This window comes from Hibiscus syriacus, unplaced genomic scaffold, assembly GCF_006381635.1.
Source record: "Hibiscus syriacus cultivar Baekdansim isolate YM2019G1 unplaced genomic scaffold, ASM638163v2 tig00111141_pilon, whole genome shotgun sequence".
In the NCBI taxonomy this organism is placed as follows: domain Eukaryota; kingdom Viridiplantae; phylum Streptophyta; class Magnoliopsida; order Malvales; family Malvaceae; genus Hibiscus; species Hibiscus syriacus.
The window spans coordinates 2,951-29,937 of record NW_024062996.1 but is presented as its reverse complement, the minus strand read 5'-3'; the positions used below and the strand labels follow the sequence as shown (position 1 = coordinate 29,937).

The window sequence follows — 26,987 nt, the reverse complement described above, 5'->3', positions numbered from 1 at the left end:
AGTTGCAGAAATTGAATCTCCAAGAAAATTTGGAATGACTTTTAAGTCAGGAATCCAGCCAAATGGCATTTGTAGCTTATATTATATGCATACTAATTTATTTTTCTTTCCATATGTGGACTTGAACTCAATATTTTCGAAGTAATGAACATCAAAGCTACATTACATTTAATTTTAATGTTTATAATTTTTAATTTATTTTGTTGTTAAAATTTATGGTTGTTATTTATATAAAGTAACATGATATTAAATTTAGGTGATGTATAGCAAAAATGAAATATGCAAAATATCAATTAATCTTAGCTAAAGAATGGTAATTAGCGGCGTTTGTATCAAAAAACGCCGCTATAGATCTGACCTTTTGCGGCGTTTGTATCAAAAACACCGCTATTAATCTAACCTTTTGCGGTGTTTGTTCCAAAAACGCCGCTATAGATATGACCTTTTACGGTGTTTGTTCCAAAAACACCGCTAAATGTCTAACCTTTTGCGTCGCTTGTTCCATAAACGCCGCTATAGATCTCGACATTTTGTGGCGTTTTTTTTTTCTAAAAACGCCGCTATAGATATCGACATTTTGCGGCGTTTGTTCCAAAAATGCCGCCATAGATCTTGACCTATAGCGGCGTTTTTGGTTCTCAAACGCCGCTAATTTTAGCGACGTTGTTTTCAGCGGTGCTTCTTGCGGCGATTAGAGGCGTTTTTCTAATCGCCGCAAGCGCTTTTGCGGCGCTTAAAAACGCCGCTATTGGACTAAAAAACACCACTAAAACTATATTTTATTGTAGTGCATATTTGTTTTTTCCCCTTTGGTTTTACTTCTTTAAGGTGATTACATGTGTCATCACTTTATTGGTTAAAATTACATCAACTTCGCCATTAATTAACATTAAGTTTCTAACTATGAGGTATCAAATTAAAACCTAAATTGAATGTTAGATATGGTTTTAAAAAGTAACGTTAAGTATTAAATTTGTAGTTAAAATAAGGAATTCTATTTACATAAAAAAATCTCTATTAAAAATAGAAAACAATATTAAAATAATATACATGTCACATATCCTATAATTATCTCTAGGTATAGAATTATTAAGGTCTAACGTTATTTGAATGTTATATTAATTTATATAATTTATTTAATTTACATATAACTAAAATTCTATCAAGTGGCCTCAATGGTAGAAGGAAAAATTATTATCCTTAAAGATTATAGGTTCAAGCAGCTGCATATGTAAGGTGTGTGTTGTCAATAAATTAAGAAAATTCTAAACATATAATACATTGTAATTAACCCCAAACTATATAAAAATAGATGTAATTGAGGGCTCTCAATTATATTTTCTTTGGTAAACTATGCAAATAGTCCCTTTTGTTTAGGACTAAATAAACACCCCTTTTCTTTGGGTAAACTATACTAATAGTCCCTTTTTGTAGCATTTTCCGTAATAGACCAACTCTGTTGTAGTGTTTGTCAACTTTGGTAACCAATTTAGGGGTAAATGGTTCCAAACATTATCGATCCGTCTGGTTTAAGTCCCTCTATCATTAACCCTTAACGAATATGTGACATAGCTGAGGGATTAAATCGAACAAGAGTTAACGACGGAAGGACTAAAATCGAACGAATCGATAACGTTATGGTACATGGTCAGACCGAAAACAAAGGGGACTGTTTGCATAGTTTAACCCTTTTTGTCTTTTGAACAATTTCTACGTAAGTGGAGGGGAAGAAAAATTTTACTTAGTAAATATTGAACTCCTAATTTAGGGGAGACTATAAATTTTTAACCACAGCTCTAAAGATCATTTACAATTATACCTTTAAATTTATAGGGGGAAGGATAAAAAATAGTGTAATAACTAATTTAAGGTTATTATAATTGCAGTTTTATTATTGCACAATTTTTATAAAATGCTTTTGTAATTTAATGTTATTTTATATAATTATATAAGGGTCTAAACGAACTCTTAAAGTTTGAAATTTATAAAATAAACACAATATATTAATGAAAAGCCCGCGGGCTTGCTTTGGTAGGGTTCAGTACCCAAATACAAGTAAAAACCCTATTCAAAACATTCAAATCAGTAGCAGAGATATATACAAGGAGATATATAAAGAGGCCATTGCTTGCATCAACCAGAAAATTAACCTAATTCCTTCATTCTTTTGTTCGTTTTCGTTTTTAACTGTGACTGTTACTGGCTGTGATGACACAAAGGCCGGACTTACGGCTGCTACCGCTCTTTGGGATGGTAGTAGTATGATGTTTGTTGCGATAAGGTGTTTGTGCTGAGCCAATACCCTTTTGATTTCCTTAGGGTTTACAAATCCTTATATGATAGTTGTAGAGATGCGGCAGATGACTCTTTTACTGGAGAAATTCAGTTCTTTTTTACTAGTATTCTTGATTGTTTTGTTTGGGATACTTCGATCTGCAGTATGGAAGGAGCACCCTAGAAATTTTAAATTCTCACATGATTTAGTTATTTTATTTGTATTTTCTATTGATGATATAATTTTGCAGCTTAAATTTATTTGCATCCCTGATATAAAATATTGTTTTTGTCCTCGTCGATGTGTATTTCACTATTAATTTCACATATGGCATACTAGGGGTTCTGTGATTTGGTATCTTTTAATTGCTCCTCTGTTTGTTTTAGAGGAAACGCTATGGTATGGGGGACTTTACAGATCTACATTTTGCATGGCATCGTCGATACACGGTCAAGTGAATTCTGATATACCAACAAGCATTTGGTTTGACCTTGATGCCATTGACTCCATTGTGTGAATCGTTTGAAATTGACTTATGTGATCACTGATCATGGTAAACTGTATGCACTTTCCTTGTGAAAGAAGAAAGTATAGGTAAAGATGATGAGGAGGCTACTGATGAGTGCAGTGTTGTATATCTTTTGGGAGCTGCATGTTGTAGGCTTAGTCGCCTTTGCATGGAACTCATTGGCTTGTTATCTTTCAATTTTAGATTGGAAAGGCTCTGCATTGTTATTCAGTCTTAAGTTACATATGTTGTAATGAGTGCTTTTAGCTTGGGATTATGCTATATATCTTGTGATGGTGAAAGAGGATGGTTGTTCACGATTTGTCTTTTAAGTTGTGTTGAGCTTAAATCACTGCAAAACACGTGGTTTATCGCCTTGTTATATCTTTGGCAGATGCATGTAGTTAGAGTTTCGGTTCTTATGGTCAGGTGATGTGATTAATATATACCTATAGTTTGAGATAAAATTGATTTCAAATTCATCCAAATATATAATTGATTTTAGTTATTATTTAACGTAATTTCTTTTCAAATGTATGATAATATAATTTGGTTTAACTATCTGATTATCAGGTGATGTAATTAATTTCTTTTCAAATATATAATAATATAAATTGAAATGTTTGGAATCAATTTATGAATGTTATAATTCGGAATGAAATTAAAGTATTTAAAATTTTGAGGATTAATTTAAAAAGATGAGAACAATTTAAAGATGAAATTAAAACATTAAAAAGGTATAGTAATTAATTTAAAATGATAGTTATAGTTTAAAGATGAAATGTAATTTACTTTTTCTTTAAGTTAAAAAAGGTATACATTTTAATATTGTGTTAAATATGAGTCAAGTATCATGACTTTTATATACTTTATATTCTTACGTAATCACTTTCAAACAATTTTAAATTGTAAACTCTTAACATAAAATTATTTATTTGAATAAAAATTAGATTACTTAAAAACAAATATAAACAGTTACTTAAATTGTAAACAATTTTGATTAAGATCTTTGTGATTGTCTTGTATATTACAGAACAACAAGAAATAAGCCGAAAATCTCTAACATTGTTGGGATTTGGGACTTTTGGAACCCCGCTATGGTAGTAGCATTGAATGCCGGAAGGATGAATGTCTCTTGAAAGAAGTATTTAATAGCTTTTACGACGTCTTCTCCGATCACCGACCAGGATTTTTTGAAAAAGTATGGAGTGAATCCATCAGAACTTGGAGCTTTGTCATTTCCCTGGTTGAAAATTGCTTCTTTGATCTCTTCACCAGTAACTTCCTTTACAAGATTGGAAGAACAATCTAATGGCAAATTAAATTGCATTAGATCTTTATGAAGATTAGGGTCACAGTTTTTACCCCGGAATATGCCGTTCCTAAAAGACCCGAGTAAAAATCAGTAACCTCGGAAGCAAATATCTCTCCTAGATGTTGACAAAGGAAGAAATATTGTTGACAACACCCTCCTTACTCAAGAACTGGTGAGAGGCTACGGAAGGAAAACTATCTCTCCTAGATGTGCCCTGAAATTTGATCTACAAAAAGCTTTTGACTCTCTTCACTGGGGTTTCATTTCTTCCATCCTTAAGGCTCTACAACTCCCTAATTCTTTCATTGGTTGGATTGAAACCTGCTTTACTGAAGCAAGATACTTCATTTCTTTCAATGGAAGTTTGATTGGCTTCTTCAAAGGTGCAAGGGGAATAAGACAAGGTGACCTCTTTCTCCTATCTTATTTGTTCTTGCAATGAATGTGCTCTGTAGAATCCTCAACATGGCTGCTGCTAAAGGTTTGTTTGGGTGCCATCCTAAATGTAAGAAGATTGTCCTCACTCACCTTTCTTTTGCAGATGACCTACTTATCTTCTGTAAAAGAAACATCGAATCTGTTGCTGGAGTCATCAGCGTCTTGGACAAATTCTATGAAATGTCTGGTCTAAAACTTAATGCTGCCAAATGTGAACTATATACTTTTGGTATCTCAATCGGAAATCTCGAAAATATTCTACAATCAACAAGATTCAAACATGGTTGCTTGTCGGTGAGATACCTAAGGGTTCCTTTAGTCACAAGAAAACTCACTGAAAAAGACTGCGTAGTTCTTATTGAAAAGATCAAATTAAAGCTTCATTACTGGTCCGAAAAACACCTGAGTTATGCAGGCATATTAGAACTCATCAGAGCTGTCCTATTCAGTATAACCAACTACTAGTGCAGACAATTAATTCTGCCTCAGACTATTATTTACAGGATTGAGCAGTTTTGCTCTAGATTTTTCTGGAAAGCATCTGATAAGGCCGCCACTGGAGCAAGAGTCAGCTGGCAAAAAATATGCCAAGCCAAATCTAAAGGAGGACTCGAATTAAGGATATCAAAACATAAAACAAAGCATATATGATACAACTTATCAGGAGCATCCTTGCTGGAGAGGGATCATTATGGGCTGCTTTGATTAAAAGCTACGTTATCAAGGATAAAGTCTTTATGTTTATGGAAGATATGGCCAATTGTAGATGGTGTATCAGGCGCTTATTGAAACTCAGGACAGTTGCCATCCCTATTTTATCTACAGGAGCTACAAAGACAAATGATTTCTGGAAAAAACTTCGGGTAAAAGGAGATAAAGTCTCATGGCACAAATTGATATGATTTCCTCTACACATTCCAAAACATAGCACGATTACATGGATGACGCTTCTTGATAGACTCCCAACTAAAGAGAGGCTTCTTAGAATAGGAATCACTACTGACAGCTCATGTATACTATGCAATGAGGCTATGGAGACTAGGGACCACCTGTTCAATGAATGCCCTCATGCAGTTTCCTTGTGGAATGATATCCTGAATCTCTCTGGCTTATGCACTCCTCGTTTACGATGGGTGAGCATGTTAGACTGGGCCTGTAGTGCTTGGAAAGGAAAGTCTCTCCTCACTACTACTTTTGAAACTTGCTTGGTGCACTTTCATCTACTCACTGTGGGAGGAAAGAAACAAAAGACTGTACCGATGAACCACAAGAAGTGTGAAAGAAATGATGAACTCTATTAAGGAGATTGTACGTATCCAATTAAGGAAATTAGATAATATTAATATTTACCTATGTAATCGTTAGGGTGTTGACCATCCAATTATGTTGTAAGTAAGCAGTCCTTTATCCCATTGTTGGGATAATCTTGTATCATTTATCCCATTGTTGGGATTTTTTCTACAGAAGAACTCTGCATCTTGGGTAATAAAATCTAAAATTATCCAAAAAAAAAATAAATTGTAAACAATTATATATTTTTGTATTTTTTTTAATTGTCTGAGATGACTATAAAGTAGTGTCTGTTTATAATTTTTTTAACTAATTGACAACACACATATTTTACAAACGTAATTACTTAAATAATAAACAATTAAATATTTGTATATTATAACTTACTAAAATTTTTCATCATACCCATTAAAGATAGTGCAAATTGTTTATATTAGAACGGCTCACCCTCGGTTATTTTCGAGTTCATTGGTTGATCCTCACATCACAAACAAAGTGAAGTGCTTCAGTTTATTTGTACAAGTCGACGAGGCTCGTTCGTTAGGGTCAGGAGGAAATCCTCTAATAAACTCAGACCTGTCCTGTCCACCAGCCAGACCCGTAATTAGTCTCGGTATTCAAAGGTTTTCCGACAACAAAATCCGTTGCTCTCGATTAGTGTCATCCCGATATAGAACTCGATGGAGATTTTCAACCCTCGCTGCCAATTCTGAAAGCCGTGGGTGCAGTGTCCCGAGCTTCGACTGTTGAGGTTGATTCTTTCTTGTCCAACCCGAAAAATGAGCAATTTTGAAATGCATCCAGACTGCTGGCTATTAGACGGTTCAAACTTCCAAGGCTATCACCTAATATCAAATCTTCACTGTGATACTTACGAGATTGTGCATCGAGTTCTAGTGGTCCTAAAGAGTCAGGCTGCGATGTGGAGAACAAGAAAGATAGTCGGTTGTCTAAAGAATATATGACTTATTAAAGAAGCTCCGAGTACGAAGCCTCGGAACAAAACAAAGGAGCTTTCCTAATGCTATCAATGGCTTAGAAAAGATAACATACCCAATAAATGTCAGTCAGCCCATTGAAAACCTTTTCTGTAGTATCCATAATGTGGGGATCAGATCGACGCTTGTCCACGAGGTCTTCACAAGCAATATCTTCCGCTGTCTCCTCTCGATCAGGTGACTGCATGAAAAGCATAATAAACATTTTTTAGGCTTAGTTAATTATTCCTCAACCTAGACAATCAAATTGTGTGATTGGAAGTAAAATAAACCTCTGTTAGTGTGTCAGATCTTGCGATCTGTTCGCAGGCTGATGGGTAAGCAGCATCAGATAATCTAGCAATGTCTGTACTAGGATTACGATTCTTTGAAAATAAGAAGGCGTCACATGTTTCTTCAGCATCCCAGATGGAAGATGCACGGGATGCCAATGATGGAACCTCCTTCTTGTTTTGATGCTTAGAAATATGAGCAGCAATAGCTGCATCGAAAGAGTCGCAGCTGAATGGAATCTGCTGATGACATAATGAGCTTTCTGGAACAGGGTGGTCAGCACAGTTATCATCGTAGCTGTGAGGCACTTCTGCAAGAAGATCTCCAACACTTATGTTTGTCAGGCTGTCAGCCCATTCTCCAGCAGATAATGCAGCAGTGCTATTTTTCAATCTCTGATCATCCTAAGCAAACAAAAGAAAGTTAAAATGTCAGAAACATACGGTAATGCAATATGTAGACTCTTCATGTATACTAGATGGTGGATGTTTAAAGTAGGCACAGCTTTTCTTTGAAAGAAATCCAGAAACAACCAGGTGGGCAGAGGAAAAAAGAGAGAATTTGCTTGACATCTGGTATGTTGGTTGAAAAGGGAAGCCCATCAAGAACTAGAACTGAAAGGATAATGTGCAAGTGTCGAAGAATTTTTATGTAAATAGATTCCTATGAATCCTTTGGTGCTAATAGTAAAATTCAGAAGAGATGATCTAATGCACTAGCAGATAAGTTCAGTTATTTTGAGCAGACTATTTTGTGAAGCTCAGGGTAATGAATAAAATTCATTGATAAGTCTAAACAAAGGCTAACAGATAACCAGAATTATAATAATAAACACAAGACACGGAGCTTTGGGCTAGAATAAGTTGGAAAGTTTTAAATCATAAGCAATAGCTGAAAATCTCAAATAGATTCAAATTCTTTAAGACATGATTGACACTTACCATATCCTCCGATCGTCTCAAGATAGCAACATTGCAAGCCTCACTTCTATCTAATGATGCATTTCTTGCAGGAACATGGAAATCCCTGAGATTATCTTTAGAACTAGTGTTAATGCATGTATTAATCTCGTGAAAATCACCTGAAGAAGGTTCAAGGACTTGATTTTCTTTCTGTAACATTAACTGATTCTTGCAACAATCAGCAAGTTTCCAACACTGATCACCATCAGATGAGACAGCTTGTACTTCTTCCCCAATTTGGCCATTACTACTTTCTAGGTTCATATTATGCAAACTTGGAATGTAGGATGAGGAAACAGGTGCTTGCCCCGACAAAGATGCAATTTCAGCATCAGAAAGCCAACCATACCTTTAAAAAGAACATATTTATCGGTACTTCTTATATATCACACATGGCAATGAGATCTGACAAAAAATAGACAGGAAATAACCTTAGGCGAAATACTTGGGGGCTTCCCACCATTGCAAATACATCTGCTGCACTGAGGATGGTTGCTTGAGTCCATCTCTGATGACCCCTAAGGTTTTCTCTTTGAACACCATAAGGGAAAAGCATAAGCTTTCCTGATGCTATACTTGAGTTTCCCCATTTTCTATTCAAATGCTCTAATATTGATGATATCTTCTTTCGTGTACTAAGGGTGAGTTCCAAATGTGGATTGTGTTTATTCTGACAGGAGAGAAAGACCAATTATTTCCTTAAAATGCCTGAGTTATAATGCTTGATGATTTATCAAAATCATTAATAATTTCCTTTAGGTGCTCACCATTTCCAAGGCTCTTCTAGTACTGTCATCAATTGGAAAGAGTTGGAGCTTAAGTTTCCCAGCAGCATGTATGTTGTTCTCTGTGAAAGGGTTTTGAGGGAAAGTAGGCAAAGGAGGCTCAATATTTTCAACTGGATCAAGAATCTTATGCCCTGGACCTGGTGTAGAAAAAATTTGGCGTTATGAATTTTCCCACATTCATGGTAATTTTTAATTCATTTCAAGGAAATACTTGATAAATTGATTAAGTTCAACATCACCTGCAGTATCGTTCTGTTCATGCTCATCTTCTTTGTCATTAATCGTTCTCTCCAAATGCTCAGCAGCATCAGCAACCAAAGACACTCCAGCAATTGCAGCCTTTTCCCATTTTTTATATGCAGATGATGAGGCACCTACAAGCATTGTATAGAAAAACAAGTTTACCTAAATGTGAATGGAAAATGAACATTGACAGAAATGGCCATACAAAGCAAGAACAGAATCGAAAAAGAGTAAAATGTAGGTTATTATTACGAAAAAACCGGTAATGACTATTGACATCAACAGAAATGTTTATTATAATACTGAACATCTATAACATCATGACAGAAATACATAAAAGTGAATGTAAATGTTGGAAACCCAATTGTGCTATTGTGCTACAAGAATCTGGAGATATAGTTTCATTTTGTTTATTTATCTACTTGGGCTGGGGGGTAAAATTACCTGGTTTCCGCCGTTGTCTTGCCGGTTTCATGGTATTTGACTCTCCTTTACTGTTGCTACGACTGACACCTACATTGTTATTACGCTTAAATGACCCTTTCCCAGGTCCTAATTTATGAATGTTTTGACTTTCTACAAGAAACAGTTTGACCATATGAGCATCATGTCCCAAAGCCCTACTCTGATTTGTGAAATTGTTTGGAGATGTAGGTGAACTATTCTCCCCTTGACAGGATCGTTTTCTTACATTCTTCTTCCGGTCTTTCAAGAGTTGATGCTCCTTCATAGGGACAACAGAAAAATCAGTCCAGAACAAGCATAAAATGTGGCATTCAATGGAAAGGAAAGCAAAAATGCGTTACAAAAGATTTTTCTGACTAACCAAAGCTTCAACAAAAATTTTAAATCTTCGCGGTTTTAGATGAAGCTTAGAAGCTCTGCAGCTATACTTTTCCAGCAGAGACCACCTGTAAAAGAAGAAGGCATTTTAAATAAAGAAAAAGAGCCTCAGTTAATGAATCTTTGTCATAAAATGATATCATAAAAACTCCTTTAATCAGGTTTCTAATCCTCGTGCTTAACAATGGGCCATAAAGAAATGTTTGTATCATATTGATATGTGCCAATTGCAAGGTATGGGACTTGGATCCCACATACGAAAAATGTGAGCTTCCTTGTGGGGTTTATATGAACCTAGGCTCTCCCACCTCAATAGCTATCTTTTGGGGTGTGGTTCTCCAAAGGTCCATATTAAATATGCCCTCAAAATGGATATTAATCGAAGATTCAACATAGTTATACACCTAATATTCAAAGGGCATCTACCACTTGCGGGTAGGCGGCTTATTGCGTTGAAGTGGGTCATCCCAGTTCAACAACTCTACTCTCAATAGAAATAAAGGCCAAGTCTAAAAGAGTTTTAGAATGAAGGCAAAGTTCCCAACATTACCAGCGAAGCATTGCTGCATTAGTATCTTTAGAGTTTTTGGCATCTAAACATAATCGCGGACCCAAAAGTTTATTCATGCGCCGCACAAGACGATAGTAATAATGCCTGACCTACAAATTCAATAAGAAAAAAGGCACATCAAAATATTGACAAAGGAACGTCTGACTTGTATCAATAAACAATCAGAATAAATACAGTAGCAGATCACCTGATCTTTGTTTTTAGTTTGAACACGACATGTGATCTTCTCAAAATTCTGCAAGTACTGTATGTGTCAGGAAATATTATACAGAAAAAAGTTAAAAGCCAAAACAAAAGTAACCTTGACATACCTTCCCAACTTGTCGTAATGCAGTGAAGAAACTCTCTTGCTCTTGACGTGTCCAAGCAGCCCACTGCCGAGTAGGCTTTTTAGCTGCATTAGATCAATTCATACAAAAATTAAAGGCACAATCACTACTTTCCATAGATGGTGATTGTGCATAGACAGAAACAATGAAAATCATTATAAGGAGCATCAAAGTGCATTCACATACCACGTTGCTCTGGCACAGTACTATTTGAAGTGGATGAAGATACATCATGATCTCCAATCTGAATGGGAACATTTTCTTGATTATGTTGTGCTTCCGACGGTGAGGAGACCAGTGACGGTTTGCATGTTGACGGCATCACATGAAAACTAATACCTCCTCCTCCTTCAGATGCGTATAAAATAAAGAAGCTCTGTCACAATGAATTAGTTTAAGATCATATATAGAAAACTGGAAAAGACAAAGAATAAAGGAACACAAATCATAATATAGTCATAAATAAGCAGGCTGGAAGACCTCAAGATAATACAGTTAAGCATAAATATCCATTTCCTCAAGAAAGTAGTGAAAATAAAAAGTTTCCCCTTTCCGACTCTCAACAAATACAAGAGATTCTTATTGAAAGATAGGATCATGAATGGCTGCACAGAACCAATCAACAACAATATTGATCAGTTTCCTATCATCTCGTATTATACTGTAAATTTTCAAATCAATCAAAACATTTAAAAACATATTTTTTTGGGTAAATGGTAAAAACAATTTTATACACCAGTGAAGCAAAGGCATAATCCGATAATACCATTTGAATACCTATTTTTTTTTTCTGGATCAGAAACCTGTTGTCATAGTTAGAAACAAGAAATTCAAAACCAAACATGCAACTAAGTGAACACCAAGAACGCCTTGTATCATCCAATGCGACTATCATAGTCAACATGTTTATATCTTAATACACAAGCAAATGATTATTTGATTTTTCTGGGTAAATAAATTCTTCTTTCAAATTTATTTGTTCAATTCAATAAACAAAGTGCAGAACAATATTTATTTACATTCAACAACAGTGAAACTAAGTAATTCATTTCAATGCATCACGCAACCGCTCTTCATATTAGAAGAAACTAAGAATATCATCCCAAGCAAAACATTCTCTCTTAAGCAAGGATTTAAATCGCCGTTGCGGTCGACAATAGCGGGTTCTATTGCTGTCATTGTGGGTATTGCAGTTGTGAAATAACGGTTTCGGACAACACCTTTACCGCTATATAACGGCCAGTGTTCCGATAGCGGACTGCTATTTGAATCCCTGCTCTTAAGCATTCATTATTTGTCTTGATAACATTTGAATTTCCTTATACCAATAAACCCTAAAACCAATAAATTCTACGTCGGCATACATCTGCTGACAACAGAATTCAACAAAAAGGAAAAAACTATACAGCTTTAAAATATGCAGACTTCAAAAAAGGAGGGAAAAATTAACTGTCCAGTTGCTAAGAAATGCGAGAAACCTTAAAAAAACGAAGATTGCTAGCCTAATCTGTTTCAAGCGCATTAGATCCAATCAAGCAGAGAAAGCTAAAGTCAACCGTACAACTAGTTGACCAAATTTAATTCCAGTTTTCCACATCAAAATAAACTAAATAGGAGAAAGAAAAACATAAGAACATACAATAACTTAAACAGCAAAACAAGAGCTAGGGTTTCAAACTGCATTAAAAATTGATCGGCAAAAGCTTAATAACACACCCAAAAAAAATAAGAAAATGAAGAAGAAAGTAAAGTTAATTTGAAGATACCTGAAATAGTAAAAAGATATATGGAGGAATGGAAGAGGAAAAAAAAGGTTCCCCAGCAGAGCTCAGATTTTGAACAAAGAAGAAAAGCTATTGACACCGGAAGAATCTTCCGGCAGACGTCTACGGTGGAAGCGGATTTTCTTTAATTTTTTTTAAAGTTTTTGTTTTAAAATTCTTTTTTTTCTTTGAAGAAAAAGAAGTTTATTTGGTAATTTGAAAGAAAAATAACAAAGAAAATAAAGTTAATATTTACTTTTTATAGAAAGAAATAATTTGATAAGCGTCGGCAAATATACATAAATATTTTCTAATATTATTATTATGTTGACGTGAAAAAGAAATACTGGAATATTTCTCTATATTTTTCTTATTTTTCTATGTATTTTTATTAAATATTTTAAACACGAAAACGCATGTACACGCGATTGAAATAATAATAAATATATTCTATAAAATGGACAAGTTAAGCAATTAACAAGTGTAGCAAAGATAGGGCACATGACGTGCCAGGAAGCACGTAGTAAAATGGATTCACTTTTTTCTTTTTTTAAGAGCTTACTTATATTATAATTACATTATTTTTATTGAATATCTAGACTATTAAAAGATATAAAATAATATTTAATTATAGGATATTATTTTATTAGATCTTTTAACTAATTAAAGTTATAAAATAATCATCAAATTATTCATATGTTTCAAACTCGTCATTTTCTATTAAAAGTTGGTGATCATTTGAGTTGGACATTAACCTGTTGACCTAGATATGATAAAATCTGATCATATAATTGTTTGAGTTGTATTTTGTATATCGACTCTTTGTTTATATTATACTTTTGAACTTGTAATTGAAACATTATGACGTCGAGTTAGTGTTTGAAATATATAAATAATTGGGTGACTATTTTGTAACTTTTAATCTTCGAACTCAAGAAAATAATATCCTATAGTTGAGGGATTATTTTGTAACTTTTAATAATTGAGGGACTCAACAAAACACCACCTTTAGTCAAAGGATCATTTGTGTACACTTTAATAGTCGGATGACCATCTAAATATCGTCAGATTTCATTTTGACCATCAATGTTTTAATTTAATCAATTAAATCATCCAACTATTTAAATGCTTTAGTCAAGCCACCTGCAGTTAACATTTAACAGAGTAGGTGATGTGACAATTAAAACATTTTAGTATAATTATACAATTGGTCCCTATTACTTAAATATTCTTTCAAATTGATCATAATTTTAATAAATTAAAATAAATTTAAGCCTCGAATCAAGTAATATATAAACACACAAGGGGCAAGTGGTATTGAAGATCCCTCTGATGATGTAGTAAGCGCCAACCCATTAAACCAATGCCATCATTTGATATAACGTTGTATCATCTAAGAGCTTTGATCCCTCATCATAATTATGTTTACTTCATAAAATGATATTCATCTGTTATTATTATTTTTTTTTAAAAAATCCACCATACGAAGAGAGTGAGACCTCATATTCTTAAAAATGGTCTATGCCATTAAAGCTACACAGTAATTAAAAAAAACACTAAAATAGTTTATCAAAATCCAAAGAACCAAGAAGCACCAGTGGTCTAGTGGTAGAATAGTACCCTGCCACGGTACAGACCCGGGTTCGATTCCCGGCTGGTGCAGCTGATTATATATTTTTTTAATTTTTAACTTCAAAAATGAACTTTTCCTTCATCCTTTGCAGTTTTGAAAGTTGGGGTCTGATAGATAACTCTTACTTCATTCATGTGTGTGCAGAAAGGTGTTTTGTGTTCATTGAAATGTTATTTTGTTTAGTCGAGCAACAAACAGATAGAGGCTTTCAGAACATTAAAACTTCCTCTTAATCTAATACAGCAAATCTACCTTATTTTTTGTGTTTCGGAGATATTTCATGTTGAGGCAATTATCCCCACATGGAAGAAATACATGAATGGAGGCGCCTAGCTCCTTTCCAACTTACTTACCTGGACGGGGTTAATGAGTGATCAGCAAGGTTCATGGCCTAGGCATACCATCTCCATTGCACTTTTGCAGGGCTGCTTGCCTAAGGTCTCCCCAAAGCGGGAGATCCTACGTCATTATATGTGGTTTATCCCTAGATTTGCCAAAGGTCTCCAACTACACCAGTAAAACCGTTAACTGCAACCACTCTTGCAGTAACATGAAAACTGTATTGGTTAGGTCCCTCTCAATCGATTCCATCTAAAAAATTATCAAGTATAAGCATATGTAATTATCAATTATTTAGAAAGGGTGCGCCAGTTCGGATACAATTCGATGATAATAGGGTTTGATATTAGTATTTCAGTAATATGGTCAGTGAGGATAGTCCATTTTCTGCCTCTTCCACCCGATATGAGGCATGTCTTCAGATGCTCTCCTTGAAGCTCATTGAAGCTCAAGTGGATTTGGTGGAATCCTCTAAAGTCAAGTGAAATTAAAGGTTATCAAATAATCGACAATATGAGACATATACAGTAAGCTCAGAATAGGCAACTATAGTTAAAATCGAGTCCATAAATATGTTTATTGTATTTGTTTTCTGTTTGTGTAGGAATGCATCTTTATAATTGTCTAAGTTGTGAATTTGGATCAAATAGAGTAATTGGATTACATGTCACTTGTTAAGGTATGCTTTGATATGTTTTGTTATGAAAATTCCATGTTTTGATATACTTGAGTATGTTAACATATTGTGGGGAATTGATATCCTTATGACAACTTATTAAATTGCCTTGATTTAGTATGAAAATTGAGCTAAAAGCTTTATCCGAGAAACTGTAGTGGTATATATGCTAATTGACAATGTAAATGTCAATTTTTGGTATTCGATAATATGCTAAAACGATCCTGGATATTAATTAGTTTCGGGTACAGTTGACATGACATAAGATCTATAACACTTATGTACGAATTAATTGAAGATTTTAATCTTGACATGACATAAGATCTATAACACTTATGTACGAATTAATTTAAGACTTTAATCTTGACATGACATAAGATCTATAATGCTTATGTACGATATATGATTACCAAATCTCGAAGGTTATGGACATGCTTATGAAAATTGGACCCACTAAAAAACCTAAATGGGTCGATACATTTTGTTATCGTTGTAACGCAAAGATGCAATAGTGGAGGAGAGGTCTCACATTCCCTTTATTTTTTTTAATCTAAACCATTTTATCTTTGTTTAACTTTTTAAAAATTTCAAAAGACGAAGTTTATGTGTAACATCCTCAATATTGGGTTAGTGACTAAATTGAAAAACTTCAGAATTTGTTGGCGAAAGTAGATAAATTGAATAGTTTAGGGACTTATATTGTAAATTTTGTATAGGATTAAATATTAAAGAAAGGAGAATGGAAGGGCAAAATGGTCATTTGATAGCAAGATAATTAATTTGAGAGGGGTTATATATTAGCAACACGTGGGAAGTGAAGGATTAAAAGAAGAGAAAATAACCTCAGTGACCGAAAATTCCTTATAATATACGATTTTAACCAACTTTTTTACGATTTGCCAAAATGACCAACAAAATCGCAATGCGATCTCTAAATCGCAACGCGATCTCCATTATCGCAATTCAGTTTCCAGATTCGCAACGCGATTTTGACCATCGCAATGCGAATATGTAAATCGTAACGCGATAACATGTGATCGCAACGCAATAATACATGATCGCAACGCGATTCTGACTATCGCAACGAGATTCTGACTATCGCAACGCGATAATACGTGATCGCAACGCGATTCTGACTATCGCAACGCGATTCTGACTAACGCATCACTGAATTTCAAATTCGCAACAGGTTTTAGTTTCACAACACAAATGGGTATATAACTACTACGCAGCAGCATCAACTCATAACCAAAATCCCTAAATCGTAACTCATTCCATCTCCATCTATCACTCTCTCCGACGACATCCGTTCCTATATCCAACGACATCCTTCCCATCCGGCAACAGGTTTTAGTTTCGCAGCTCGTTTGTTTAGTAAATTAATTTACAATAATGAAATCATCTAATGTTGATCATGTTTGGATAGATTTGTGTTTTGGAGGGTCATGGGAGAATGTTCATGGTGTTTTACAATATATGCCTTTACGCATGAATCTTCAACTAAAACTGTCATTAAAAAAGTTAACTTATGAAACTCTAATGTTACGTGTTGCAAATAAATTGAATTTAGAGCCCTTAAGTGGATTTAGGCTATCTTATCAGAGAAAATGTAAAGTTTATTTGTTAACCGACAATGAAGATGTTGAACGATTCATTGCTTACATTAGTGTTTCGCAAGATGATGTTACATTGTATGTTGTTGAACCTAGAAGTAGTGAAGTTGGGTCAGTAGCGGATAGTAATCAACTAAGTTTTTCAACCCCAGTTTATGGTGCTCAAAATTTAATGGTTCCACCACAATTTCATCACCAAGCAAATTTTGTTTCACCACATTTCCAATACCAATCACAATCTCAAAACCCACAACCTTTCCCTAATCCAAATCCCAATCAACTTTCAGCACCAAATTTCGATTTTCGTATTAACCAGTTAGACGATGATGAGCCAACAGAAAAAATTGTGAGTACTAGTCGGTATTCGAAATTTGATCTTGGTCAATACCCGGGCTTTGATCTTGGTCAATACTCGAATTTTGATGATGTTTCAGAAGAAGAAACAGACCCTACGTGTAATGATTTTTGTTGAGTTAATCGATTGACGAATATGGCCAAGAGGGGGTGAATTGGGAATTAAAAATTTGGTGGACGCTTTTGTAGAAAATTGAAAGAAATTGCATAGCGATTTAGAGTGGTTCGACTTTATCAACCAAAGTCTACGTCCACTACCTTAGCTATCCACACTAAGGATTTTCCAACAAATTCACTAATTTGTTCTTTCTTTTGAGGCCAAAGAGATAACCTTACAACTCCCTCAAGAATATACCCCAATTCTTGAGAACACTCTTTTCTCAAAGAGAAATACAAATTTGCAAACTTACAAGAAAAACCTCACAAGGAAAATATGTTTGCACAATTCTAGAACAAAGAAAGAACACTCAAGAATAAATACAATTGAGCACAATAAGTGTTCTTGAAAGCAAAATGAATATTGAATGGAAAAAAGGCTTGAAATGCTCAAACTTGAGGTTTGATGCTTTCTCTTTGATTCTCTCTTGATTCTAATTGCTTGATGTTTCTTGTTTTGATAAATGGCTTCTAAGCTTGCTTAAATACACCTTGAATCACTTCTGAACGTTGGGGATGATTAGAGAAAATAATATAGCCATTTTAGTGTGAAAACAATTAATAAAACAGTTTGGAGCGTGGGGAGAATCAGTACCCCCTATGGGGAATCGATTCCCTAAGTGTAAAATTCAAATATTTCGACCGTTATACAAGGGGGGAATCGGTTCCCTCCGAGCATACTGGAATTCTCGGAGCCAAACCATTCAGGGGGGAATCGGTACCCCCTTAGGGGGGAATCGATTCCCTCTGAGCAATCTGGAATTTTTGGCTTTGAAATGGTTCGAAATACTTTGTAAAATTATTTTGAACTTGTTTTAATATTAAAACTTAATTTTACACTTTGAGTAAGGATTAAAAATGATCTTTGAAAGATTTGGAGTAATGTTTTGATATTCGAATAATTCTATCGAATATACTTAGAAAATCATTTGGAAAATCTTAAAATTCATTTAACTTAATTTGTTATATCGAAATATCAAAATGTTTTCAACAATCTCCCCTTTTTTTATATAACAAAACATTTTAGTAATTTTAAGATTTTGAAACCAAGTTTTGAAATTACTCCCCCTTACTTTAACACTTCTCCCATTTATCATTTAAAAACACTTTAACACTTCTCCCCCTTTTTGCTAAATCAAAAAGACATTTTAAAGAATTTAAACAAGGTTTTGAAATCATTTAGCCAATTGATTATATATAATATAAGCTGCTAAGATCATAAGCAAGAGAAACGTTAGCCATTAGTTTCATAATCAATATTCATAATTAATGTGAAATGGCAAAATTGGTCATATATCTAATCATGAAGTAAATGATGCAATAATGAATAAATTTAATCACACCAAATAGATAATTTCTAACCATTCATGAATCCAAACAAATTCAAAGTCAATCAATCCACAAATTCAAACATTCCAAAATATTCAAAATGTTAAAACAACAAGTTTGGAGTTCAAAGAAAAACATTGAATCACATATCCGGATCAGGAGGAGGAAAACTAGCTCGCATAGCGGCCATTTCGTTAGTGAGGTCATTAATACGTGCGTTGGTTGCTTCATTATTTGCACGCATTTCTCGAAGAATTTCTAATTGTTGAGCTCCCATTGTGGATAAATGGGACTCTATAGAAGTAAAGCGCGAATCCATAGTAGCGTATCGAAAATCGAATGTCTCCATAAAGGATTGGAAATATGGAGGCATTGGATGCGTTTGTTGTGCTTGCTCTTCGGGCTGCTCCTCGGGCTGCTCAGGTTCATCTTCGGCTCATCGATGTCTCGCATTAATTTCTCAAGCTCGAGATCTTCGTCAGCTTCGGGTGGAGCTTGTGAAGAACTAGCTCCCGGAGTATTGCAGAAGATCGAACCCATTCACCGGTTTCCTTATCTTAATCCATCCCGCTCTCGTTAAGGAAAGAAGGTTAATTTGTTTCTTAAGGGGAAAAAACGACATCTAGACCGACTCTAAGCCCAGCTTTGGAAAACAGATTACTCAAAATGCAACCGTAAACAAGAGATGAACAAAGTTTTTTGTTAGGAACAAGATTTACGGTTTCAACAATTTCAGCAAAAATAATCTGAGGTAGGTTGATTTTAATATTGTTTTCGAAACAATGTAACCACCAAAGATCTAAGGCTCTAAGAGTAGAATAACGACCTCCGGATGGTCGAAATCACCAAGAAATCATTAGATGAAGAAAACGTTCATGAAGGTCTAGGACACTTGCATTATCCCTTCTTTTATAACGAGATCCTAAAACCTGTTTTTCATTTGAAACCCCATCATTATCTAATCCAAATGTATTGGCTATGCAAGCCGAGTCAATATATAAGAATTGTCCTAGAAGGTAGGAACGAATTCCTATGGTTTCGGTTTCAGTTTGGTTTTTAACACAAACGGCATTAGAATAGAAAATACGAACAAGTTGATGGTAAACGATGGGTTCAAGGTCAAAGAGTTTATCAAATTTCCACTCTTGTAAAAGAGGAAGATATTTAAAATTGATAGCTAACATAGCTTGACGAGAAGGAATACGTTCTTCCCGGATTTTGTAAGAGTCGAAATATTGATAATACCAAAAACGATGATTTCTAGGACCAGGATGATTGAAACACGAATTTTGGATAGTCAAATTAGGATCAATAGGATTAGGATTAGAAATTGGAATAGGTGGAGGATTTGGAGGTGGATTTGGTTGACGGTGTGAACGACTAGATGAAGACCTAGCACGTTTAGGATTGGACATGGTTTAGGAAATCAGAATAGAATTGATAACCTGCAATTTAGAAAACACATGTATGCAATTCAATCAATCCCAAAACTCAATTGAGTTCTCATATTTCAAGGTTCTCTAAATCAATCCTAATGGCAAAGTTTTTGAAAAACTTTGAAAAATATGGTTTTGAGAAACAATATATGTATAGTTTCATAACAACAACATAATTTAATCAAAACACAATAATTTGAAAATTAACATTTTTTTTAATTTTGAAATTTTAAAAAAATTTGGAAAATTCTTGTGTTTTTGATGAAATTAGTTGTAATATCTAGTTTCTAATCACTAAACAACCAATGCCCGATCTAAAGTTCATCCTAGAACTAATTAAAACAAGTCCTATGTTCAAAATCAATAAAATAGGGAGTTAGAAAATTTTACCTTGAAGGATGAGATTGAGTGGATTTTGATGTGTTTGCACGATTTAATGATGATTGCAAGTTTAGGAGATGATATTTGAAGTGAATTCCGATTAAACGATGATTTGAGGCAAGAATGGAGATATGGAGAGAGTTGAGAAGGAATGGCGGAAGAGAGAAAAATAAGAGGGTTTTGAGTAAAAATTGGGTTCTGCCCTTGTTAAAACCAGAACCCAAGGGGGGTATCGATTCCCCTGTGGGGGGAATCGGTTCCCCTTCAAAGGGGAATCGATCCCCCCTTGGAATCGGTTCCCTCAAGGGGAGATCGATTCCCTCTGCACTAAAATGCTAAAATCCGATTTTAAACACCCAAAATGCTAAATTAATTTCCTCTAGTATTGGCAACTCATATATTGAAAATTAATCATGTTCAAACAATTCAATTAATCTTTAAACGATATTTGAACATAAAATTTTTTCATCAATAATCAAAACTACCCCTAACTAATAGCAATGAATGCAATAAAAAAAAATTACTATTATAAGCATTTTTCATTTATTATTAAAAGTGCTAAAATTATTTTAAACACTCAGTGAAGATAGATTGGTCAAACCTAATTCTCTCCTAAGTGTCCAAAATCATTCCTTGTCTAAAGGTTTTGTAAAGATATCCGCTAATTGGTGCAAAGTATCAACAAATTCTAGAACTACATCTTCCTTAGTGACATGGTCTCTAATGAAGTGATGTCTTATTTCAATGTGCTTAGTTCTAGAGTGTTGGATGGGATTTTTAGTGAGACAAATAGCACTTTTATTGTCACACTTGATAGGAATGGTACCTACTTCAATTCCATAATCAAAAAGTTGTTGTTTCATCCATAAAACTTGTGCACAGCAACTACCAGCTGAAATGTATTCGGCTTCAGTGGTAGATAATGCAACACAATTTTGTTTCTTTGAAAACCAAGAAATTAGCATATTTCCAAGGAATTGGCAAGTACCGGAGGTGCTTTTCCTATCTAATTTGCATCCTCCATAATCCGCATCAGAAAAAGCATGCAAGCTAAAGCTAGAGTCTCCAGGATACCAAAGTCCTAAACTAGGAGTGTCCTTAAGGTATCTAAAGATTCTCTTAACAGCTAGTAAATGTGATTCCTTAGGGCATGATTGAAATCTAGCACATAAGCAAACACTAAACATAATGTCCGGTCTCTACTTGCAGTTAGATAAAGTAGAGATCCAATCATTGACCTATATAATTTAACATCTACACATTTACCTCCTTCATCTAAGTCAAGCTTTGTTGAAGAGCTCATTGGAGTGTCATGAGGTTTCCCATTTTCCAGTCCAAACTTCTTAAGCATATCTTTGACATACTTAGCTTGATTGATGAAGATGCCATCTTTCTTTGCTTGATTTGGAGTCCCAAGAAAAATGAGAGCTCCCCATCATGCTCATCTCAAACTCACTTTGCATTAGCTTAGAAAATTCTTGGCAAAGAACATCATTAGTAGAACCAAATATTATATCATCAACATAAATTTGAACTACTAATAAATCTTTACCTTTATGCTTCAAAAACAATGTAGTGTCAACCTTCCCTTTTGAAAACCTTTTTCAATTAAAAATTTGACAATCTTTCATACCAAGCTCTAGGAGCTTGTTTTAAACCATAAAGTGCTTTTGTCAATTTTAAAACATGATCCGGAAAATTTGAATCTTCAAAACCGGAGGTTGTTCCACATACACTTCTTCTTTTATAAAACCATTTAAAAATGCACTTTTAACATCCATTTGATATAATTTAAATTCATTGAAACATGCAAATGCTAATAACATCTAATTGATTCCATCCTAGCTACGGGAGCTTATGTTTCATCATAGTCTATGCCCTCTTCTTGAGTAGACCCTTGAGCAACAAGTCTAGCCTTGTTTCTCACTATATTACCACTCTCATCAAGCTTATTCCTAAATACCCATCTAGTACCTACAGTAGATTATTACTAGGCCTTTCAACTAATGTCCATACTTTACTCTCTCAAATTGATTTAACTCTTTTTGCATAGCCATATCCAATGTTCATCATTTAATGCTTCTTTAATATTCTTAGGCTCTATGCATGAGATAAATGCAACATAATTACAATATTTCTAAGAGAAGATCGAGTTGTTACCCGTTTTGATGGATCACCTATAATTTCACCATCCTTGACATAGTTGTACTCTCTCGGATAAGATACTTCCTTTCTCAATGGTTGGATTCTCAAGAGGATCATGAGTTTTCCTCATTTTTTCGTTTCTTCCTTTGATGATGGTTCTCCAACGTCATGTCTAACGTCATTTGTATTTATAACACCTACATCATTCACACAAGATCCTTCCTCGGAAGGGGATTATCATCGAAAACAACATGTATAGACTCTTATACAACTAAAGTTCTTTTATTAAATAAACGATAGGCTTTAGAATTTAAGGATAACCCAGAAAAATTCCTTCATCACTTTTAGCATCAAATTTGCCAAGGTTTCTTTACCGTTGTTTAAAACAAAACATTTACATCCAAAAGGATAAAAATAACTAATGTTAGGCTTTTTATTTTTGAAAATTTCATATGGAGTTTTCTTTAAAATTGGCCTAATCATTACTCGATTTACAACATAACAAGCGGTATTTGTGGCTTCCGCCCAAAAATATTTTGGCAAATTATTTTCACAAAGCGTGATTCTAGCCATTTCTTCTAAAGTTCGATTTTTCCTCTCAACAACCCCATTTTGTTGAGGGGTTCTAGGTGCTGAAAAATTATGGCTAATACCGTTAGTTACAAAATTCATTAAATCCAAGATTTTCAAATTCAGTTCCATGATCACTCCTAACACTAGTTATAGAGTAACCTTTTTCATTTTGGATTACTTTTGAAAATGTGATGAATTGTTCTAATGCTTCATCTTTAGTATTTAAAAATAGAACCCAAGTATATCTAGAATAGTCATCTACCAAGACAAATGCATATTGTTTTCCACCCAAGCTAGTAGTTCTAGTTGGCCCAAAAAGATCTAAATGGATCATTGTAAACTCTACTAGTTGATACATCATTAATGGATTTAAAAGAAACTCGCTTTTGTTTTCCTTTAGCACAAGCATCACAGATTTTATCATTATCAAATTTAAGCTTAGGCAACCCTCTTACTAGGTCTCCTTGAATTAACCGTTGCAAAACACTCATACTAGCATGTCCTAGTCTCCTATGCCATAACCAACTATCATGTTCATCCTTAGCAACTAGGCATAATTAGTCATATCAAAAGAATCTAAATGCACCATGTATATGTTTCATATTCTATGACCAACAGCATAATCCGATTAGATGCAATGTCAATGACTTTACAACCATAATTTCAAATAAGACATTGAATCCTTTATCGCATAATTGACTAATACTCAATAGATTATGCTTTAATCCATTCACATATAAAACATTTTTAATTTGTATGGAAGAGGTACCTATTGTACCAATACCTTCAATGTGACCTTTTGAATTGTCTCCAAAAGTCACTTCTCCTCCATTTTTGGTGTTAAGCTCAATGAACCGGCTTTTGTCTTCGGTCATGTGTCTGAGCATCCACTATCAAGGTACCATGAATTTGAATTTGTTTCCCGTGCCTTGTAGCAATGCTCCTTTCCCTACAAACATAGATTAATTTTTGATTTTGGTACCCAAATTCTTTTGGGTCCATATTCATTAGTTTCCAAATCCTAGTCCCCTTAGGTATCCATTTGTGTAGGATATTTTTATCTTTAGTAGTAATGAGTTCTTTAGGAACCCAAATACTTCTAACGATTTTTCTATTAGAGGTTCTTGGGGACCTCTATGATTGTAGTTTCTAAAACTTTTTCTAACAAAGTTGGATTTGAATTTCCACCTTTTCAAAATGTTTTATTCCAACTTTATCAAAAGAAGTTTTAAGATCATCAATTTTCTTTTGATGATCATCATTGATCTTTGAAAGTAAATTTTGCAAATCTAAATTTTTTTCTTTTCAAACTCTTCTACTTTGATTTGCAAATCTTTGATTTTACTTTCAAGATCGTTGTTGGTTTTTGGATATGAGTTTGTTTTCATTTTTAAATTTTGAAACATCATTTTTATATTTTAAAAATAATTTCTCATAATCCGAAGTCAACCCATTATATTCCTCTAATAACTCATCATATGATAAATAATCAAAATCGGATGAGTTAGAGGTTACCTTAGAATCTTCCCCAAATGCCATCAAGCACAAGTTAGCTACTTCTTGTTCCTTTTCATCGGAACTTTCTTCATCGCTCCATGTAGCCACATGAGCCTTGTGCTTATTTTTGATTGACCATTTTTCTTCATTATGGGCAATCATATTTAACATGCCCTGGCTTTTTGCATTCGTAGCAAATGATTGGGTCATTCTCTTTCGGTTCATTTTTGAGGCCTTCATTTCGTTTGAATTTTCTTCCTCGATAAGGTCTCATCATTTTTCTAAACCGTTTGGCAAACAATGCCATTTCCTTGTCATCGTCATCGTTATTTGAATCACTCTCATCTTTTGTGGATTTGAGAGCAATCCAATGTTTTTCTTCCTTCTCCTTTGGTGTCTCATCAATCTTGTCAAGGTCCACCTCATCTTCGAGCATCATTTCATGAGTGAGGTGACCCAATTAGCTCTTCAGAGTTAAGGACGTTAAGTCCTTAGACGATGATTGCCGTCTTCTTTGATTGCCACGATTTTGGGAGGGAGTAGACTAACTTCCTCACAAGCTTTTCATTTGAAATGATCTCTCCATATGATTTGAGACCATTGACAATCGTTGAAAATCTATCCGTCATAGCTTTGATATCTTCATTTGGTTTCATCCTGAAATTTTCATAGCTATGCGTTAGAATACTAATTTTAGATTTCTTTACCTCATCGGTACCTTCATGAGTGACTTGAAGTTTGTCCCATATTTCTTTGGCGGTTGTACATGATGAAACTCTTCCGTATTCATCTGGTCCAAGAGCACAAAAAATGATATGGATGGCTTTAGAGTTGAGCTGGAACATTCTTGTCTCTCCTTCACACAACCTTGGATGAGTGAGAGGTTTGATGTATCCTTCTTCTACAGCATTCCATGCTCCCATGTCACTTGCTTGAATGAAGTACATCATTCTATCTTTCCAATAGACATAGTTAGCTCCATTGAAGAAAGGAGGCTTGTTGACGGGCATCGAGTCGAGACCGAAGTCGAAGTTTGAAGCGGAGGCCATTGATGACTTTGATTATCGATATAAATCTTCCCGAATCAACTCAAGAGGCAATTAAACCTTCAAATAAGTTAGGCTCTGATGCCAATTGTTGAGTTAATCGATTGACGAATATGGCCAAGAGGGGGTGAATTGGGAATTAAAAATTTGGTGGAAGCTTTTGCAGAAAATTGAAAGAAATTGCATAGCGATTTAGAGTGGTTCGACTTTATCAACCAAAGTCTACGTCCACTACCTTAGCTATCCACACTAAGGATTTTCCAACAAATTCACTAATTTTTTCTTTCTTTTGAGGCCAAAGAGATAACTTACAACTCCCTCAAGAAATAACCCAATTCTTGAGAATACTCTTTTCTCAAAGAGAAATACAAATTTGTAAACTTACAAGAAAAACCCTCACAAGGAAAATATGTTTGCACAATTATAGAACAAAGAAAGAATACTCAAGAATAAATACAATTGAGCACAATAAGTGTTCTTGAAAGCAAAATGAATATTGAATGAAAAATAGGCTTGAAATGCTCAAACTTGAGGTTTGATGCTTTCTCTTTGATTCTCTCTTGATTCTAATTGCTTGATGTTTCTTGTTTTGATCAATGTCTTCTAAGCTTGCTTAATACACCTTGAATCACTTCTGAACGTGGGGATGATTAGAGAAATAATATAGCCGTTTTAGTGTGAAAACAATTAATAAAACAGTTTGGAGCGTGGGGGGAATCGGTACCCCCTATGGGGAATTGGTTCCCTAAGTGTAAAATTCAAATATTTCGACCGTTATACAAGGGGGGAATCGATACCCCCTGGGGGGGGAATCGGTTCCCTCCGAGCATACTGGAATTCTCGGAGCCAAACCATTCAGGGGGGAATCGGTACCCCCTTAGGGGGGAATCGGTTCCCTCTGAGCAATATGGAATTTTTGGCTTTGAAATGGTTCGAAATACTTTGTAAAATTATTTTGAACTTGTTTTAATATTAAAACTTAATTTTACACTTTGAGTAAGGATTAAAAATGATCTTTGAAAGATTTGGAGTAATGTTTTGATATTCGAATAATTCTATCGAATATACTTAGAAAATCATTTGGAAAATCTTAAAATTCATTTAACTTAATTTTTTATATCGAAATATCAAATGTTTTCAACAATTTTGATATTGGTCAATACCCGATTTTGATGATGAAACACGCTGTCGAAGAAGATGTTGTTGATGATAA

The 26,987-nt window shown here is 34.4% G+C and overlaps 1 protein-coding gene, 2 non-coding genes and 1 pseudogene across 3 annotated transcripts; 3 read left to right on the top strand and 1 right to left on the bottom strand.

Annotated features, from left to right (window-relative positions):
* Positions 1-2,200: 2,200 nt before the first annotated feature.
* LOC120154659 lies at positions 2,201-2,299 on the top strand. The gene has a single exon (XR_005518898.1). It is a non-coding gene; the product is annotated as a small nucleolar RNA snoR113 (small nucleolar RNA).
* Positions 2,300-6,258: 3,959 nt separating this feature from the next.
* LOC120154653 (TSL-kinase interacting protein 1-like) lies at positions 6,259-12,793 on the bottom strand. The gene is made up of 14 exons (XM_039166323.1): positions 12,600-12,793; positions 11,020-11,209; positions 10,816-10,898; positions 10,692-10,739; positions 10,484-10,593; positions 9,917-10,001; positions 9,535-9,814; positions 9,087-9,221; positions 8,827-8,984; positions 8,491-8,729; positions 8,039-8,408; positions 7,097-7,501; positions 6,880-7,005; positions 6,259-6,741 (listed from the first exon to the last, which is right to left on the bottom strand). The coding sequence occupies exons 2-14, from the start codon at positions 11,153-11,155 to the stop codon at positions 6,517-6,519; spliced, it is 2,400 nt and encodes a 799-aa protein (XP_039022254.1). The 5' UTR covers positions 11,156-11,209; positions 12,600-12,793; the 3' UTR covers positions 6,259-6,516.
* Positions 12,794-14,187: 1,394 nt separating this feature from the next.
* On the top strand, positions 14,188-14,258 carry TRNAG-GCC. Its single transcript has one exon. It is a non-coding gene; the product is annotated as a tRNA-Gly (tRNA).
* Positions 14,259-14,574: 316 nt separating this feature from the next.
* On the top strand, positions 14,575-14,719 carry LOC120154658 (annotated as a pseudogene).
* Positions 14,720-26,987: the final 12,268 nt, after the last annotated feature.

Coding starts and splice junctions, on each gene's coding strand:
- LOC120154653 (XM_039166323.1), bottom strand. CDS start 11,155: ATGCCGTCAACATGCAAACCGTCACTGGTCTCCTCACCGTCGGAAGCA. Junction 10,740..10,815: donor CATTACGACAAGTTGGGAAG/GTATGTCAAGGT, acceptor CAGTACTTGCAG/AATTTTGAGAAGATCACATG. Junction 7,006..7,096: donor GATCTGACACACTAACAGAG/GTTTATTTTACT, acceptor CTTTTCATGCAG/TCACCTGATCGAGAGGAGAC.